The following is a 21,147-nucleotide window of genomic DNA, read 5'->3' as shown; positions in this document are numbered from 1 at the left end:
CGGACAGTGTGGGCCAGACCGTCTCCTGCCTTCCCTATAAACTTGTCCCAGCTCCTCCCCGCAGAGCCAACACTCTTTCTTTTGACCGGATTCACATCCTCTCTACCTTTTTATGGGCCACAGCCTGAGTGCCCCCCACGTGGCAGCACAGACGAAAATAAGCTCTTCTCTCCCTTAAAAAAAAGCCCAGAAACGGGTTCTGTGTTTTGGTAGGCCGCCCTCCAAAGCATAGGTAAACGTCCATGTGTCCTGTTTTCGAACAAGCTTCCAATGAAAGGGAGGAAGAGGGGGGGAATGCCTAACAATACCACACAAAGTTGCAGACTGTTCGGCTACAGTCCAGAAAATGAATCCAATTTTTCATTCTGTCATTATAAATATTTCATTGCAAATGGTACTGATTTTCTGCAACTGTGGTTAAGCAAAGGGCCTCTGTGTGAATATTTAAGGAAAAAAAAAATAAAGGGAGAGGAAGACAACGAGGAAGGAGGGAGGGGGGAGTGAAAGGTTAGCAACCAATTAATTTCTTACTTTAAATGTAAAAGATTCTGGGAGAAATTCAACAGTGATGTAGTGTGTGACTCGGAGAAGAAGAAGAAAAAAAACATTTACTCTGCTCTTCTTCTGACAGTTTCTCATAAAATATCTGCAGTCCATCTATCTTTTAGTACTCTAGGCTCCTCTGGAGAGCAGAAAATGGTGGTTTAAAGCGCTCTTCAGTGCCAGTCTGCAGGAGATTGCTTTCCACAGGACCCCCGCTGATGGAGGCCTAGGGGAAGAGGCCCAGGAGTTATTCAATCAGCCGGAGACTCTGGGGCGGCTGGGGGTCCTTTGAGGGCTGATTAGAAAGCTGCCCTCCTGTTGCCTGCCTCGGAACAGAACGAAATGAGCAGCCTCTTGCTGAGCAGATGCTGCAAGAAGGAATTTCACCTGTCATGGAGTTTGTCAGAATTTCAGGATTTATCTTGGTGCAAAATTAATAAAATACCAACCAGGATTTCAGGCTGACTACTCAGCTGTGTCATCTCCAAGTGATCTTTCACCCAGGAAAACCTGGACAGGGGCGCACCGCCAGCTCCCTGCCCTACTTTTCCTTGGGAGGGTGAGCGAGACGACGGGACGAGCACCAGCCAGACGTCAGGAGGAGATTCGGAACCAATTACACACAAGGCTGAACGGCAGTGTGGGTGCTACCGTCTTAGTGGGTGACCTCTCACCTCGCCTCCGGAGCTGGGACGGCTCTTGGGGTGAGCCCGAGTCTCAAGTAGAGAAAGGCTGTTTTAGCACTGTCTAACACAGGAGGTAGCTCATGGCATCACATCTATTAAATTCATCTGCTGGTGTCCCCGGCCTGGTTTTGCTTTATCTTATTAAAGGAGCACTAACAACGGGCCCTGTTAAGAGCACATATTGTGAAACATTAAACATTCATCTGGGGTCAGCCGCGCTCAAGGAGGTGCGCGGTCATCTTTTATTTGAACCCACACTGGCCTCGTGGCCCATCACCCTCGGGGGCTCCCAGCAGAGTGGGGAGTGGGAATCAGGGAGGCGAAGAGGGAGGCAGAGGGTACCCAGGAGCTGGGACAGGCTAGCGACAAACCACTGCCGGCTCTGGGCTGCGGGGAGCTTTGGAGTTTGGTCACCTCTGCTCATTCCGCTTCACAAGTGACCGTAGCTATTTTAGGCGGGTTCTGTAAAGCCCAAGGCTTGACCGTATTGAGCTGAGGCTTTGGGTAGCCCTGGGACAACTGCTCTTGTTCTCAAGGTTGCCGGCACCTCCTCACAGAGGGGCTGGTGTGCAGGACTGGGTTGGCCCCCACAGCTGGTCCAAGCCCCTGGACAGAGCGGGCAAGCATCTCTCAGATTCAGCTCCAGACTCTGCACTCTGGCTCAGAACAGGATTAACCTGAATCGTCATGTCTACCCTGTGAGGCTGCCCACCATGGACCACAGGTGTCCCTTTACTAGCCAGGGACTGGCAGAGCATCCTGGACCACCCTGGAGGTTGCGACTGGTTTAAGGGCACCGCTGCCCCCTCATCCTTTTCTAATCGACATTTTCCAAATGAGACATTTCACCACAGTGGAAGGCATCCCTTCCAGCCCTTCCACTTGTAATACAACAAGCCTGTTTTGGAGAGTCACCTTTACAAAGTGGGGAGTAGCTTGACAATATTAATACCAAGAGATCTCAGGAAAGAGTGAGGAATGGAGAGGAGAGAGAGAGAGAGAGCCTGCGCTTGCAAGTGGAGGCACAGATGGTGGGCGGGGACGCAGGGTGCTCGCAGCAGGCTTCAGTGGAGATGCATTAACTCCACAGAGAGATGAGGGCTTCCCACCAGTATTGTCATGAATTATAACTGAGCACGGGGGTGAGGTCTTAGAGCCTGGCTCACGGCGAATAGACGGTTCTATCTTCCTGCACAAACACCTCTCCCCGCTTATAAACTCCCAAGCACACTGCTGGTAGCTGATGGTGTCACAGTAGCCTTTTATGTGTCTAGAAGACGCACACACTTCGCAGATGTGCCCAGTGGTGGAAGTCAGATGATTATAAAATTAAGTCTTGGCAATGCAAAAAAGGAAACCTTTTACGGGCAATTCGGGTTTCTAGCAAGAGATGGTCTATCTGCCAGCTGAGGGGCCACATCAAAGCCAGAGGAAGCCACTAAAGAAAGCCTGCCGGCTTCCCAGACACTCTGGGTACAAGGGGGAAAGCCTTGCCTCTGCAAACGCTGCCCTCCTCTTTACCGGAAAGTGAAAGCAGGTCCTGGCCAGTGAGCTCCCCGACATCACTCCCTCAATGAAGTTATCAATGAAGGAGGCCTGTTATTTTAGGCGGTTTAGAATTTCACCACTTTTAAAGGCCTCGTTTACTCTGCCTCTCACCCCCATTTAAAGCCTTGGAGTTGCTGTTCTAAATGACAGAACTGCGAGCACGGCTTTTAAGCACTATTCTTCTCGCCTGCCACATCGCGGGCTTTCACAGAATCCCGCTCTCTCCCGGATGAGGGGGAACGCGTTCCTTCATAGCTGCAGGGCAGAGCCTGTTAGGAGTGTAGGTTCGCTGCAAATATAACAATAAAGGATACAAATGTGAATTCCCCTTAAAATACACGCTTGGCTCTGAAGCCGCCTGGCCTTAGCAAACTCGATCAAGAACAGCCTATCAATCTTGCTCCAAATGCTCAGCAACAGCTCGTTTCATGCGGCCGGCCAAGGGATTGCCATGTCGATGGATCGGAAGATGCTGGAGTGAATTCTTTGCTCATTTTAGGGAATTGAGCATCGAAGCCCATGATGATCCTCTCTCTGACTCTAATTGCCACAAGCAGTTGGATACCGAAGTGGTGTTTTCCAAGAGTCTGATCGAAGCTTGCAAACACAAAGCGTCTATTCTTGGCATCATGCCTCTGCGAACGTGGACGAAACTGATCCGTGTGTGGACCGAACATCTGAAACAGGAACACGTGTGGGGACTTCAAGGTGCCTCCCTGGATTGTGGAATGTTCTAGAGACGTGGAGGTCCAGCTCTCTCCCGGGGATCGGACTGCTAAAGCGCCGAGGCAGAGAGCTGTCTTTGTAGGACGGCCGTGCCCGCAGTTTCTCATTCCTGATGGAGGCGGATCTTCTGGTGCCGTGGCAGCAAGCTGACTTGGCGGCCCAGGAGACGGCAGGGCCAGCAGAGCCCAGCCAAAGCGGGCTGTGGCAGAGGTGATGAACGTTTCCAGGGGGTGGGGGGAGAGGAGGGGGTGGCATACTGGCCGCGGTGCTCTTCAGTACACCCTAGCTGAATGCTCCATAAAGTCGCACTGATGGCAGTTCGGAGATGGCCATCTGTCGTCAACTCTGGGCCAGACAAAAAATAATGTCATGGCAGATCGCTAACAACAGGGCTGTTGGAGGGAGGGAACGAGTCTTAGAACGGGGAGGTGGTGCTCTGTCTTTTAACGGCAAAAACCAGCCGTCGATAGGAACATCGAGAAATTAATGGATGGAGAATTTTTAAAAACTGAGCTGGGGTGCCGCAGAAATGAGTCAAATGTAAATAAAGTGGTTTTCGCTTATTGGCCGAGACCTCTGTTGCTCTTCCTTTGGTCCTATTAACCGCTTGATTCTTGAAAATCTGATGAGCAGGACACATGGTGAGGCGGTGAGGGCCAAATTCAGAAAAAGGTGAGCCCAGGCTATGCCTCCAAGCATGCATACACAGATTAGGCATTTATTGGTACAAAACGGGTAATTGAAAATGCATTCACTCATTGAGTCCAAATGAGTTCATTGTGACAATCCTGCTTATCCATCTTTCTGGATGGATGTTTGCTTAATTTCTAGGTGCAGTTTTATTAAAAGCAGAATAAAACTACCTCATCTTTAGATGCACTGTGAATGCTATAAAATTTTAAACTCCCTTCTTTACTAAAGAAAAACCCCAGCTTTTTGCTACTGCTTAGATGACAGGAAAAGAGTGGATGCAGGGTGGGAGGAGAAGGGTGAGAGAGAGAGAAGGAAACAGTCAAATCGAGGTGAGTGGTGCCCTATTTCTTTGTCCTATATGATTAACTTTCTGCCTTCAATGGTAAGGCCAATCAATCCTGATTGAATTATCCAATATTAACAGCTGAAAGTGATCAAAAGTAATGGTGAAAACACAGCTCCGATCAATAAATCAATGCAAATGATTCGGTTCCTGGAGATCCGATCAAATAAAAGAGATAGATCAATTTAACCACTGAGCAAATTAAGTGGAAGCTGCTGTAGCACCAATTTACTTCAAAAGCCCCGAAGGCCACAAAGCAGAGAAAGGAGGCGGTGGAGAAGTGGGCCAGTTCCAGAACCACATGTTCACTCGACATGATTTACACTCCTGCAGACTTCCGCGTCTATAAGGTGTGTTTAGGGGTGTGATTTTGGCCCCGAGAACAAGAGACACACAGAGGTCCGATGGATGGAAGGAAGTGGAGAACGAAGGTACCAGGCGCAGGCCACCCAGGAAGAGGCAAGACGTGTGTTGTTATGTCTCTTCCCACCCCGTACACTGACTGTCCTCTCCCAAATGATCAATATGGAACCTGGCTATGGCGGGCCAGTTGCAGTGATAGGCAATTCTTTCCAATCTGAGGGTCCCAAAGGGAAACCGAATGATTAGAGACAAAGCAGGACAGGGTTCTCTGAGTCTTCCAGTTGGAGTGTGGATGCCATGGTATGCTATGCTAAGTCGCTTCAGCCATGTCTGACTCTTTGTGACCCTAGGGACTGTAGCCCACCAGGCTCTTCTGTCCATGGACTTCTCCAGGCAAGAATACTGGAGTGGGTTGCCATGCCCTCCTCCAGGGGATCATCCCTACTCAGGGATCGAACCCACATATCCTACATCTCCTGCATTGGCAGGTGGGTTCTTTTACCACTAGTGCCACCTGGGAATAATGAAAGCTATTTCAAGCTCTGTTAGAAATAAAAAAGCAATGGAAAACTACAGAAAAGTTGTGAAAAGAAGAGTATGGGGGGGGGGCCCACACGGTTTTAAAGGCACTTCGTATAGAAGTGCTGTGAGCAGTAACACACACTTTTCCACTTCTCTTGTTTGCAAAAGAGAATTTCCACCTGACCCAGATTAAAAAATGAAAACAAAATAAATCTAAAATAAACCTTTCCCCACACCACACTTAGATCCTACCTTGTCTTACGTAAAGGGCCCAGATAAAACTTTTCATTTTGGCCACTTATCTTTAATTTGGAAAGAGGGTGGGAAGAAGGGTAGGGTTTTGAAATAACGTTTCTGAAAGCAAATTTAACGTTCAGTTTTCCCATTGTGTGCTAAAAAGAAAAACCAAAAATAAAAAGAAGCGCAAGGCTCTTATATCCCTTGAAAAACATGAAGGCTTAAAAATAAGAATTTTTACCTGGAAACCAGTTAACATGAAACTATGTCAAGGTATGATTAATTGGGAAATTATTCCAGTGAACTAGAACAGAGAAGTAAGGAAACAGGACGTGTCTGGTATAGAGGTTTTATTTCCAGGTAATGATGGATCTTGATTTTGTTTACTGAGGTCAGCGAGAGGGAACAGGGAGAGGACCTGGGAAGCAGAGCTCCTCCAAGGCCTCTCCTCTTTCACACTCTGCCCTGAGGGCTTAGTATCAGCTACTCCACTGCACTCTCAGCAGGACCCTGGGAACTGGGCGCAATGCTTTGTTGTCTCCTACATGCCCATTTTACCAACGATAAAACCAAGGCTCAGAGTCCATCGCTCGTAAGGAACAATGACCAAAATCAAACTCTGGTGGTTGTTCTCTGTACTTCATGCCCTCTCCCTTGCACTAAGCTGCCTATAGAGAAATCAAAGCAAAATAAAACAAGTGGAAAAAAACCCCATAAAAGCTATTTTTAAAATAATCATTATTTGAGATTTTTATGGATGGTGATCTCTCTCACATTCACAGATATCAAAATCATATCCGTCCTTCAAAACCAGCTTGAATGCCTCCCACGTGATGGCTTTCTCGATTATCCCAGGTGGAGAATAAACATCTTCTCTTGGAATACTTAGAACTATTTATTACATATTACCTCATGTGAACATTAATCATATGCAAATCTTATCTTTTCTAGTAGACAGTAAAGATGATATATTTCTAATTATTTTTGATATGTCATAGAGAGCTTGGGGCCATGGTAAATTTAAAATGATAAAATTATAATTTTATAAAGATTTTAAATCAATCAATATATATATATTTTTACCAAATAATGACACAGGCAATGATAGCAATCTACAGTATGGCATCTGTGGTTGGGCTGTTAACAAGGACATTTTTTTAAGGTTCACTTTAAAAAAAAAATACGTTCAACCTTCTATTTTTAGTTTTATTTTTGGCCAGGCCATGCAGCTTGTGGGATTTTAGTTCCTCAAGCAAGGGTGGATCCCATGGCCCCTGCAGTGAAGGTGTGGAGCCTTAACCACTGGACCACCAGGGAAGTCCCAACAAGGACCTTTAAATACCTCAACAAAGTGTTACTTAATACTCTGAGGCATGGGCCTGTATAACAATTATTAAAAGGCTGGTTTAGGTAAAGAGCTAAGTCAGTGAGTTGATCCAGTCAGCCACGTGGCAGCCACACTTCAATGCTGTATTGTTGTCCTATGCATCCCATCCCTTTGGAGTAATTCATTTTTCTTTCAGAAATATGACCATAAAACTTGAGCAACAATTAAGCTGTGGTGTGAAAAATATCCATCAAACTCAGGTTGATCTGGTGGGAAAGTGATTTGAGAAGTAAACCAAACAGCTGTAGAGACCATTATGTATTTAAACTTCAGTGATACCTGAAAGTCTTGGTGTGTCCCTCAGAATGTCAAATCACTTCTGTATTTTCCATGTGGAAAATACTGCATCCACGGACTAATGAAGAAAAGATCAAGTATCAAAATAATCTTTGACTCAAAAGAAACTTAATACCAGAAATCTCAGAGCCTCAAGTTCAACTAGGCCAATTCCCTCTCTTCCCACCACCGGAATTCCCTCCAAGTCCATTACATTCATGACATGATGCTTCAGAGAACTTTCTATGGGGACCCATTGGAAGAGGATGGTTTGATCTCTGCCATTGAATTGTAGCTTTTCTAGAGGCACCAATGAAACAGTAATTACTGTATTGAAAGAAAGTGGCCTATTCAACAGAATTTTTACAAACACACCACTTGCTCACACCTGTATAAACCATTCTGGATACAAATATGCATTGTAGGATATTATTCTTGGACCATACTATTCTCTCAAAGCAGCTTCCTTAAGTTTTGCGGAAAAAGTTTTGAGGTCTATTAGGAAAACATGTGAAACATTCAACATATTCATTTGCTTTTAAAATAACAAAATGTTAACTTAGTTCAAATAATGCACTCTTATTCCAAAGCACATCTTCCCGACCAGCAGGCTAGGTGGCCTTTGAAGTATATTAGAATTCCTTGCAAGAAGGGAGGAAAAGTCTACCAGAAGAAAATATGATATCCTGCCAGGAATTACACATTACACTTCTCTGGACTGGCATTTGGAACTTCTGGTCAGAAAGGATTCAGGGTCATGCGAAGACAATAGCTTCCACACTGGCAAGTCATAGATGGAGTGTTCATAGAAACAGAAGTTGTGTCTTGCTTAATTCTAAAAGCAGTTGTGGTCTGTAATGTCAAAGGATGACACTTGAGTCCTTCATTCCTAAAGATGGATAGTGTATTATGAGGAACTATCTGAATTCTGACTAGTATTGTAGGTGATGTTAATGAAAACAACACATCTCCATGTGTGTATGTGTGAGATTTTATACCCAACAAAGCACTTCTATCCTTGAAAAGATGTTTTTGTGTTTTCAAATAGGTATAAACAGTGAAAGAAATGTAAATTGTTTATTATGGTCATTAAATCATTTATGCACCATGACCACAGTGGTGTGTGTGTGCTAAGATACTTCAGTCGTGTCTGACTCTTTCCGACCTTATGGACGGTAGCCCTCCAGGCTCCTCTGTCCATGGGATTTCCCAGGCAAGAATACTGGAGTGGATTGCCGTGCCCTTGGCCAGGGGATCTTCCCCACCCAGGGATCGAACCCATGTCTCTTAGGTCTCCTGTGTTGCTAGGTGGACTCTTTACCACTAGCACTATCTGGGAAGCCCAACTACAGTGATGTTGTTCCTGGGCAATTCTATAAAATTACCCTATTAGTCTCACTCTAAAATAAGAGCCAAATAAACTATATGCTTTCCAATTGCCGATCTCCAGTTCCTGGGCATTGCATTTGGTTTATAAAATGCCTCTTGTGAAAAATCCTTCTTTCTGAACTAGTGGCATAAAAAAGTAGATGAGTTTAAGTGGAATGACATGGACCAATTTTAAAATCTCTTAATTTTCCATACCAAGGAATGAAATACTGTGGGCTGGTAAAAGGGCTTCCATTTTCTACTCGGTTATTATTTTGGTTACTGATCTTATTTTCTCTTGCCACCTCAATTTCAACTGATTTCCCCCCTCATTCTTAGAAATTAACAAAACCGTCTTTTTTAGTATCCTTACTCTAACTACTCTCTATATAGGAACTAAAATAAATATTTTAAAGTCATATTAACTCCATCCTCTAAGCACAGGTGTGAAGTGATGTGGGGATGAAGACAAATGCACGGAACTATGAGCCCCTAAGTTTAAATCATAAAAATCCAAAAGGTCTCAAAATTAGAAAAAAGTAAGCTCTGACCCATTTTTCTTAATGTATTGAAATTAAAAGCCACTGTTACTACTGAAGATTTTAGAAAACAGACCTACATAGATATTTCAATGACTGTGGATACTAGCTTTGTAATAATTATCACACATTAACTAACTATAAATATTGTTTTATTGAAGGAGTGATACACATTTTGAGTCTGAGTATTCACATTAAGGCCAAATATGTATGATTCTGAGGTGGGGTTAGAAAAGTAAGTCCACAGCTTTGGATTGTGAAAGAAGTCTTATTGTGGCTCAGATCACAATGTGAATGAATGAGTCAGAGGTGTTTTGAGAGATGTTTGACCTCATAAAGTCATAAAGACTCAAAAACTGAGTTCTGTGTTCTATACTATGTCTTCTATACCAGCGGTTCTCAAAGTGTGGCTTGGGGACCTCCGAGGGTCTCCTAGATCCTTGTGAGGAGTCTGTGAAGTTAAGACTATTTTCGTAATAACATTAAAATACTGTTTTCCCTTTATGCTCTCATTAGCTCATGAGTGTACAGTGGCATTTTCTAAGGGCTACTTGACAAGTGAAGATATAATTTCTCTGACAGCTAATAGGATCACAAATTTGTGTATTTTTGTGTTTAAAATGTTTCTCAATTTTGACTCCTAATATGGAAAATATTAATACATAATGTGAGTGTGCACAGTCGCTAAGTCGCAGTGGACCCTTTGTGGCTCCACGGACTGTAGCCCACCAGGTTCCTCTGTCCGTGGAATTCTCCAGGCAAGAACACTGGAGTGGGTGCCATTTCCTACTCCTGGGGATCTTCCTGATCCAGGGATCGAACCCACTTCTCCTGCACCCTCTGCATTGGCAGGTGGATTCTTTACCACTAGCGCCACTTGCGAAGCCCCTCAGTACACAGTAACCCATGTACACCAAAGTGCTTTGTGGTCTTCAATAATTTTTAAGTGTCAAGGCATCCTGCTATCAAAAAGGTAGAGAACCCCTGGTCTATACACTAATGGAAAGACTGTACAGTGTACAGTCTGTGAAACTCCAAAATACACTATGAAAGAAACCTGGAGTCCCAGAGAATGTGTTTAATTGCTCACTTTTGTCTGCTAGCCAGTGTGCCACATGTCACCACTGCCAGAGTGGGGGGCGGTTCTGATGAAAGACACTGAAGTGACCATCAGGTCAGTAGTAGTGTTGTTGTTTAGTTACTAAGTCACATCCCACTCTTTTGCGACCCCATGGACTGTAGCCCTCCAGGCTCCTCTGTCCATGGGATTTCCCAGGCAAGAAAACTGAAGTCCTTCTCCAGGGGGTCTTCCCGATGAGGGATCGAACTCGCATCTCTGGCTTGGCAGGCAGATTCTTTACCACTGAGCCACTCAGTTAGGGTTAGGGTTAGCATTAGAATCTACAAAAGTGAACTTGTTGCAAACTTTTCCCCAGAAACATTAGCAGGAAGCCAGTCTCTACAGAATCTCTACAACTTTGATTTTAAACTATTAGGAATTCTGCTTCACAGTTTACATATTAATTAACAGCATCATTTAGGCGTACTGGCCATATCCTTTAAAATCTTAACACAAAGGACTTACCCTTCCATACATATTGCAGTAAGAATATTAGTTTTCCAATAGAAATGTAGGTTATTTTAATGAAATGTACTTTTAAACAATAGTCTAACTTGGTCTATCTTCTATATTCAATGCAAAAACATGTGACAGAGTAGAATTCTTTTTTTTTGAAGTGATGAAAAGCACTAGAGCAACTTTAAGTTTGGTGCATTGACACATCATAACAACTAAATGGCATCACCCATTCTTTCATGTGTTTTTTATCTTACGTCTTTATTTGCTGTGTGTTCACTGATAGGATAAAAATTCCTTATTTTGATACAAAATTCACATAAATATGGCTTCCCTACAGCCCAAGGAACTCTAAAGCTGCCCTGGGGTCCATAGCGTGGGATGGGAGATGAAGAAGTAGGTGGGGCTTTGGGTCCCTTAGTCCTACCTCAACCATGTCAACCACATCAGACCCTCTTCTAGTTATTTAGGAAATTTGATACCAAAGGGAAAAAACATCATCCTTACCCTATTTTAGTCTAAATAACTTTATGGTTAATAGTAATCTTCACAATAATGAAATAACTGGATTCTAATTCATTCTCCTCCAAAGGCACCAACAAGATTTAATAAAAAAATTATTACTCTTATATTATTCCATCTGAAAAATGAGGATATATATTAGACCCATTTTTTCAGATGAAGTAAGAAGAAAAAAAACATTTATTTCCCTTTTATAATAAGTGACATTTCTGGGTTAGGATCCAGGTCTCTGACTGATACCAGTCTATTGTTAAGAATAATCAAATTGACCAAACATTTCTATTCTATTTTAGAGTTTATACCCCATATTCAGAACTTTTATTTCATTGTACCTAACAGCAGCCCTGTGAGTGTTACATCTTGTCTATCATTTCTTCACATCCAAGGTTCAGAAACATTATTGACAAGCACAAGGTCACACATTTTTCAAGTGCGACATTCAAAGCTAACATCTTTGGGTGCCAAAATTTGTACCTAAAGGCTGCCACTAAATAATAATTATTCCATTCCGTTAAGTAGAAGAAACATACTGGACAAGAGTATAGCTTCTTCCCTCTCTTCCCTTCTTCCTTCCAATTTTAAGCCCCTCAGGACAACAATAACCTGGACATCCATCCAGCTTGAAGCCCAGTGGGAACAGAACATGAATAAAACAGGGTTTGGGAGAATGGGCCCTGACGAACGAGGTGAATGATCCCACAGTCCAATAAACCTGACCCTGCAGTCTATCACACTGGGTCAGAAGGTCCAATTATAGGTCTGTTCTAGTTCTTTTTATGATTGACAGCAGCCAGAGGCAAAATGACTTTGGTGTCTGTTAATCCAGCCTCTAATTTTCCCTTTGCCCCAATCCATACAAAGCATCATGGTGGCCCAGGGTGAGTGATACAGTGAATCCAGACTTAAAATGCCCTTGTTTCCTATAAGTAGAGCGACCGAGTTCAATGCCCGTCCTCCCCATGGGGACATTACCTGCAGCTCTGTTTGGAAGAAAAACTTCTGTGGACATTGCGTGCAGTCGTAGATCTTGTCTTCTTGTCCATGGGCAGAGAAAATATGCTGCTGCAACTTGTTTGCTTGAACAAACACTGAAATGATAAAAGGAGAGTGAACTCGGGGTTATTTTCATTCCGAAATGCCCTCCGTCGATGGATCCCTGTGAACTGCGGCAGAGGAATGGACTGAATGGAGTGCCTTCTGGGTGTGACCACTGCCAGGGCCCAGGGGAGAGCAACGTCACACATGCTTAGGGTTGGGTCTCTGGCTTTTCTTAAGATGCACTTTACCGAGCACCTAATTCAACACAAACAGCTCCAGAGTAAAGGTTTATCGAGGCCCTGCTCCCCATAAATCTTTTAAAATGAAAATTGTCAAACGCACAGCACTGTCTGAACAGAAATGACTCTTATTTCTCAGCAACCTACAGGTTACAAAATCATAGATGCCAAAACCCAGTTTATTGTATTTGCCTAAAGTTACAGCTAGCAAACAGTTCTCTATTTAAATGTGTTAATGCTAAAAATTATATCCCACAGCTACTCTGGGGCACTGTCTATAAATGTGAAACAGAACGGCAGGTAAATTCTCTTTGGATACTTTAAGATCAACTCAGCCTACACACGGAATGCAAGGGTTTCAATAATATAAACATGTTCAATTTTAATGACTACAAAACAAGGCCCTAAGACTGTGTAACAGTTTACCTAGGAGACATACTATTAATAATTAAATTGTATATGCCAGAGGCAGTGTTTGGGTTGGGAGAACTGACTTCTGATGGATGCCTGGTGCACTGTGACCTAAAAAAGTTTGCATCTACAATATTAATCTGTATAGGCAGGGAAAGGATTTATTAAAGATGTTGGCATTTGACTTTGACTCTATTCTAATCATTAAAATTATTCTAATTGCCAGCCAACCTAAAATATTAGAATATTGTTCTTGTGAGTCATACATTTTAATCATATTTCTCATTACTTTAAACATTGCTCAGATTTCTTCTTGCACTTAACATGCTTTATATTGGAAGAGAATTTTTGTTTTGTTTTTTTCTAAAATTACTTCAAGATACACTAAACAATTTAGGTCTGTCGGCGCTGGAAAAGCAGACCATTCATGATTAATGCATTTTTGTCTTTTACCTATATCAACCCAAAGAAATGAGGTTTTGATACTGATTTGCAATGAATCTCCACCTAACGTAGCACATTTTACGAGGCTTCCGGCCATAAGATGAAAGGGCTATTTTATTAGGGGTCTTAATCATGAAGAGATCTATGACCAGTCCTCCTTATGAGGACTTACTATGAACTTTTATAAAGAAACCAGACTCCTGACGCATCGTATCTTTAGACAAATACTACGTTATAGTAAAACATAATATATATTTTTTAAATAAAAAGTTAGAGGAATCAAAAAATAGTTCTAAAAGAAGGAGTGGCCGAATGGGATGCAACTACTGAATGAAGGAGCCTCACAGGCAAATGGTCAAGACAGAACCACCAACACAGTCTGGTAGTATTTAACTGGAACACGGCCTCTTGCTTTTGATTTAATCACAGGACAGAAATCTACAGGCTGAATGCAGTGAAGGTTAACAATCAATGCTTTGGAATTTTGCCCCACAAACCAAGAAGGCAGATTTAAGAGAAGGATATATTTTTGTTTTGTTTTGCTTTTTCTGACAAATAAGAAGGGCACATAGCCTTGAGGGGCTTGAACAATGAGTCCAAGACACAGGCAAAATGATCACAAAGGATTTTCCAAAATAACTTTGTCACTGTTACAGGAGCAGCAGAAATGCGTGTGATCATATTTCAACCCTTATGGGCTTCAAATTACAGTTTCTGATTTACATTTTTCTTTTTTTTGCTGCTGCTTCTGCTGAAAACTGTAATGTTACAGCATCTCATAAAAGTTTCTTCTTAAAAGCATAAACATAATGCTGTTGTTCAGTTGCTAAGTCATGCCCGACTCTTTGTAACCTTGTGGACTGCAGCCCACCAGACCCCTCTGTCTTCCACTATCTCTCTGAGTTTGCTCAAAGTGATATTCACAGGAAATAAGACCTCATCTAGTCTGTTTTCTAGTTCAAAGAATTGGAGGAGGGTTCTAACAATGACTTTAAATTTCATATGGGGAAATGTTATAAAATTCTCCGTGTTTAAATAACAGACATGTGTTGACAACATGGCTGTACTTTTAGTCTCATGTCTTGCTATGAAAAAGCTCCCTTTGTCTCGCTAACCTTTTAACGTCGAGGGGAGAAAAGTGAACGGAACATGGATGTCATTTTAGAAACGGAAGAGTGCAAACTTCGGAGAGAACTTGAAATGCCATTTGTTCATCCTGACAGTTAACCTTCCTGACCGTCTGAGCCTTTAAAGTAGGCAGCGATCAATAATGCTAATCAGCAGAAATCAAACATCTTCTCCCTAAATTGAACCGCAGTCAGATCTGTAAAAGGCCACAGCAGTGGGAAAGCATGCCTTGGTAGGAAAGACAAGTGGCCAAGAACCTCTCCCGAGCTTTCCAGAATCATCTTCCTACCTGTAAAGCAGACGGGACACTTGAAGGTGCCGCCCATCCCTTCAAAGCTGTGCTCGATCAAGTGGCACTGTAGCTTGGCGGGGGAGTCGAAGGTTTGGCTGCAAAGCTTGCACTCGTGGTTCAGCCCTTCATCTGTCAAGGAAAGCACGTGAGCAGAAAAGGTGACGCCCATCACATCTTTGCCAGACTAGTGAGTTACCTATAACTCTGTACATTAAACTCTTTCCAGCACCAAAAATCAATCAGTAGTAGTATATATGGGTTCTGGTTAATTTCACATTATTTATGAATTTATATCAATTGAAAACATTTCTGGAATTTAAAATCGAACGATAGTCCCAAGGCAGGTTTTATCTTACGGCAGTGTGTATGAAGCTTTGAAAGTATAATTGGTAAGTCAGTAATGAGGCATCTCCTTTCCTCTAACTAGTAAGGTTTTATGTATATTCAGTTGCTCAGTTGTGTCTGACTCTTTGCAACCCCATGGACTGTAGCCCACCAGGCTTCTCTGTCCATGGGGATTCTCCAGGCAAGAATACTGGAGTGGGTTGCCATTTCCTTCTCTAATCAAGATTTTATAGGCTGTGTCTTCCCAAAGTCCTAAAACAAAGGGCCCACAGAAGAATGAACTACTTCCCCAGGCCTTCTGGTTTATCAAGAAGGTTCTAGAGCTTTCTATTACTAACCATAGGTTTTTTTAGTGGTTTTCCCATTGACACAGATTTTTATACTTCCAAGATTTTCTGGCAATTTTGAAATATTATTAATGCTCATAGTATTCTATAAGTGTTATTTTCCTGATTGGCACTCCTATCCTCCATATCTTCTCAGTGCATTGTTCCCTTTATTTTTTATCAGTATCAGTTCAGTCATTCAGTCGTGTCCGACTCTTTGCGACCCCATGAACTGCAGCACGCCAGGTAAGACAGTCTCAATTTTACCCCCCAGATCTAGCCTCTGCCTGTATTTCTCCAAAGGCACTTTGATGAGCTCCAGGCTCACTTTGACTAGTCCTGGTGTTTTCTTTGATAGCTTAGAAACAAGATGGTAGAGAAATATTTCAATGTAATAACAATTGTTATATAAAATGAAAAGTTTGTGTTGTAAATAGAAAACATCATTTGTATGCTTTTTCATCAAAATGTTTATGAAATTATGCACTTAAGGATTATTCTAACTTGTTTCAATTTTCAGTTATAAGAAATGAAAACCAGTAGCATGAGAATGAACAACCCATCGCTTTGGTGCCTACTGTGTTCCAGACACTGTTGTTCTAAGACATGAATTCACTGAGTTTAACAACAACAACTACTCTTATTCCCCTTTTAGAGATGAGAAAAATGGTGCTCAGAGAGTTGAACTGACTTTGCTCTGAGTCACAGGAGCAATTTTGGTGGAAACAGAACTTAAACCCAGGCAGCCTGGCCTCAGGATCCATGATTTTAGCAGATATACTATGTCAGAAACCAACTACTCCCAAGACTCTCATCAGGAAAATAAGGGCTAAGAGGCTTCAGTTTAACCTGAAATGGTATCAAGTTATAATTTTATCTTCTCTTATTTACAGTGATTAGAAAAGCTACTAAGAAATATCTGTGTCAGACAGTCCAGGTTGAGGGAATGAAAAATACATTCCCACTGTAGGGGTAATGAGTCTACACTCCAAAGTTGCTTCCTTTGAGTCAACACAAGAGGCGTGCAGAAATCCTCCACCAGTTGACATTACTGGCAACAATTACATAAAGGCCCAATTACAAAGTGAATTATTATTAGCTAACTAGGAGTAAAATCACTCTATTTGTATTCCTAATCTTTCTTCTCACACAAGTATGAGTCTTTAGAAGCAGAGGACTGGAATTTGTAAAAAGAGAAGCAAAGAACTAATTAAGCCACCCAGTACTGTCTACATTTCACAGGAGATAAAAACCTACTCTGTATTTGGGTGGCACAGTAAATTCCTTGATTATAATTATGTAAGAAGGAGTTTAATTGTGCATACTGACATGACAAGGGGTTATACAAAAAGCTTTAGGGATTATATAAGATCAAGGGTTTTTCATCTGTTCCTTTCTCTCTCTCTTTTTTAAAATCCTAAAGGCACCAAAATTTTTCTAAATTTTGGATATGTAGTAATATAAGAAACACTGTTTATTGTAGAGAATTGGGTCAGTAAGTTAACAGTCAGAAATACTTGCCAAATTTAAATATTTTTTATTTCCTCAATGCTGTATACCTTTCTTGTGATAGTATGAAGGTAACTAAGAGTTCCAATTTCATCCTTAAATTATGTGTTTTGCACAAGAACCAAGATGTGGTCTGTGAGTCTGAGGAGGTATACACATTTGTTCCAGAATTCTTGAACTTGCAACATCTGCTGAGGAAAATATATAGGCCTGGGGCTTCTCAGGTGGTGCAAGTGATAAAGAAACTGCCTGCCAGGGCAGCAGACATAAGGGAAGAGGGTTTGATCCCTGGGTCCAGAAGATCCCCTGGAGGAGGACATGACAATCCACGCCAGTATTCTTGCCTGGAGAATCCCATGGACAGAGGAGCCTCACGGGCTACAGTCCGTGGGGTCACAGAGTCGGACACGGCTGAAGGGACTTAGCAGGCATGCACACGTATGTAGGTCTGATGAGTTTTCTTGGGAATAATGACTGACTGTTGCTGCTGCTGCTGCTGCTAAGTCGCTTCAGTCGTGTCCAACTCTGTGCAACCCCATAGACAGCAGCCCACCAGGCTCCCCCATCCCTGGGATCCTCCAGGCAAGAACACTGGAGTGGGTTGCCATTTCCTTCTCCAATGCATGAAAGTGAAAAGTCAAAGTGAAATCGCTCAGTCGTGTCCGACTCTTAGCGACCCCATGGACTGCAGCCTACCAGGCTCCTCCGTCCATGGGGTTTTCCAGGCAAGAGTACTGGAGTGGGGTGCCACCGCCTTCTCCAAATGATTGACTGTTACATGAACATAATGTAAATTAGGCAAGTGAGGGTGATCTTCAATGTGATGTTATCTTTCAGGACTAGGCGTATTTTGTTTAGCAAAATAATATAAGGGAAAATAAATAAGGTAGTATAAGGAAAATGTCCTCATCAATTTTCATTTATTTCCCATTCTAAGAACAGAGAAGTTTGGTCACAAAATGTTAAATAATCAAAATTGAGTCCAGTGAATTCACAAAAAGGTGACACATGCTCATAAAGTATTTATGCATTATTAGTGCAGATTTCTTTTTCATGAATTCCACGCTTTGAGAGGGCACTTATAGCAATGATAATGACAACAGCATCCAGCATTTTCAGAACTCTTTATAGTTTAAAAGCACATTATAATATTAAAAAAAAATGTTGGAAGTTCTATCTGCCTTTTATTTCGAAGTTACCTAGAGGTCTTTTCCAACAAATAACTTGTCCTAGTTATTTGAATAGGAGAGAAAATAAATCTGAATTATTACACGGCAAATGACAAGGAGAAGCCAGGATGCTCCAATTTAGACATCAGACATGCCCACCCATTTATCCTGCTGTTGTTAACTTCTCTGCTCATTTCCCACATTCACGCTTACTTATCATCAGAGGGTCAAATGATGATGAATGAGAGAAAGAGAGGGGAACCCAAAACATTTTTGTAACTGGTTAACATAATTCATTCTGTACGTTTAAAAACTGAAGTAGGGGGAGAGAGAGTAATGGGCAACCAATTAAACTTATTTCTAATAAGAATTTCAAAAGTTTATACTTAGTCTCTGTTTAACTCTGCTGTCCTTCTGCATGTGCATAGTGTGGCTAAGGGCAGTGTCAATTTTCAAAGAATTGCAAAAACACTCTCAGTCCTGGGGGATCAAGATGAGCTAAGCTCTGTTTCCTTTCAAAACGAAGCTTCCCTCCTTCCTTCTTCCTGTCTGGTAGGTCCTTAAGAACAGTACAGAGTAAGCATGGTTCCCATTAAAAGTCCATGCTCATGAGGGAGGCACCATCAACACCTCCAACTTCAGGTCAGTTTAAGTCTTAGACTCTCACCTTGTTTCCCAAAGATGACAAAAGCTTAAAAAATTCAATCGGGGTAACCATTTCTGCTCTCGGGAAAGGTAGCAGCTGACAGTAATTGGATAATACAGTCTGACTCATTTATTAAAAAGAGATTCTGAGTCAGCTGATTTAATAACCATTACAATATTCCATTAAGAACATAATAGGCTAGAGCAGCCCTATATTTTTATTAAGAGTGATAGGGGGCATCTATGGAAGAAACTTCTGGATTTTTCTTCCTCTTTTTTTTCCTGCTTATCTGTATTCTTCAGATTTTCTATAATAAACATAATTTACCTTTATAGGTTACTTTGAAAATTAAAGAATAAAAATGCTATCTTTTCTATGTGAGTGCTAAGCCACTTCAGTGGTGTCCAACTCTGCTACGGACTGTAGTCTACCAAGCTCCTCTGTCCATGGGACTCACCAGGCAAAAATACTGGAGTAGGTTGCCATGCCCCTCCTCCAGGGAATCTTCCCAACCCAGGGATTGAACCCACATCTCTTATGTCTGCTGCATTGGCAAGTTGGTTCTTTACCACTAGCGCCACCTGGGAAGCCCAATCACTTCAATACCTTACTAATAAAGATTGATTACAACCCTGAAATTTTAAATGCCAAAAAGACAGAAAATGAGCCATATTATGAAGTATAGAAAAACTCCAATTCTGAACATTAGACTGAGAAGTATTCCAACCAAATATATGTGAAAGCACAAATCAGCACATGTAAAGAGAGACAGAAACATCACGGTGCATGTTATCAACTGAATGAAAAGCAGGTGGAGCTTTCAATATAAACCCATACCTTTTCAGAACAAACAGAAAACACCCCGCTCCTATATCCTGGTGCAAAGGAGCGTGCATGCAAGGGAGCATCCACAGTACTGTGGATCTGATGTCAGAGGAGGCAAGAGTGAAGCTCTTACCACTGAGAACGTGTTGGCCGCCAGCAACTTCCTGTCCTGGTCAACTGCTTTAAAGCATGATCAAAGACGGTTTGGGTATAACTGAGAAATCATTTCACATGTATATAAAGTTCAGCTAAAATAATTATTTCCATTTGTTAATCTCCGTTTAAATGTGAACATAAATGTAAACAGGAATCAAGTCTACATAGAAGAGACTGATGCTAATGTAAATATTTACTCCAGTATTAAATGTTGCAAAGGAAAGAATCTGAATACATAATTGCAATGCAACCTCATTGCCTTTAGTAGAGAACGTGATAATCATTTACTATAATCATGTGCCCCAAGAACAAAATCTGTTCCTCTAAGGCCAGTTCAAAGGGGAATGATAATTTCTCTCTCTCCAATTTATAAAACCTGGACAAACACAACTATTAATCAGCCAGTTTTGTAACAGAAAAAAAGAAGAGCTACCATTCAAGCACAACCCAGGTTATAAGCTCCAACACGGCAATTGTTAGCGGAACACAAGACACTGACATTTCAATACAAGCTTTCAACAAGAGAAGCCCTTTAAGCAGCCTCCAGACTGTGTGTCCCATGTTTATACTCCTTTTCCTTCAATAAAAACAAAAATCTAGAGCAGCTACAAGCAAATGTTCAGTGGTTGACTTACATGCAGCTGTTATCCCAGGAATCACTGGGGGACCCCTAATATCGTCTGATCAACACTGCAGCCATTACTGAGGACCAATTTGTAACGGTTTATAAGTAGAACTCCTTCTCCCGTTTACCCTGGAGACTGGCCAGAAGGGTCCTCCAGCCTCTTTCACTGCATAAATCTACAGGCTAAAGTCCAAAGCGAGAAACCCCTCCTGGTACCTCATCACGTGGCATGGGGCCATCCTTGAAAAGCTCTGATCTGAGTCAGAGTAAACTCTGCTCTTGGAATCCAAACAGAGGAATCAAATGCCCTGCAGTTGCAATTTTTCCAGTTCGACTGTGTGTACCACCGCATCCTTCTCTATATTTTTAAATCCAAGAAAACTCTGCCCTAAACCAATTCCCAACCCCCAACCCTTATACTTTGGCTTCTCCTCCTCCCTGAGTTAATTTCCAAGCACACATTTATAAGCTAGGGGTCTGAGGAGTAACAAAGAAAAGCACACATGACAAAACTCACCCCTCGGCTACGCTGGCTCACCCTAGGAACCAGGAGTAGAAAAATAGGCCGACTGTACTGTAATTTGCCATGCACACAGCCATCACATCTTTCTAGGCCCACAGCGCTCAGGCCACTGTAATTTGTTGTGTTATATACAGTACATATT

The 21,147-nt window shown here is 42.0% G+C and overlaps 1 protein-coding gene across 5 annotated transcripts in view; it reads right to left on the bottom strand.

The window, feature by feature from the left end:
- ZNF521 (zinc finger protein 521) overlaps positions 1–21,147 on the bottom strand; it is a 304,810-nt gene that overhangs the window by 16,869 nt on the left and 266,794 nt on the right. For all 5 annotated transcript variants that reach the window (XM_043443844.1, XM_043443843.1, XM_043443842.1 and 2 more), the window contains 2 exons: positions 14,879–15,010; positions 12,302–12,417 (listed from right to left, as the gene is read on the bottom strand). In XM_043443844.1, coding sequence (XP_043299779.1) covers positions 12,302–12,417; positions 14,879–15,010 — 248 coding nt within the window. The remainder of the gene's footprint in view (positions 1–12,301; positions 12,418–14,878; positions 15,011–21,147) is intronic.

This window comes from Cervus canadensis, chromosome 23 (genome assembly GCF_019320065.1).
Source record: "Cervus canadensis isolate Bull #8, Minnesota chromosome 23, ASM1932006v1, whole genome shotgun sequence".
Classification (NCBI taxonomy): Eukaryota; Metazoa; Chordata; class Mammalia; order Artiodactyla; family Cervidae; genus Cervus; species Cervus canadensis.
This window is presented reverse-complemented; position numbering and strand designations above follow the sequence as displayed.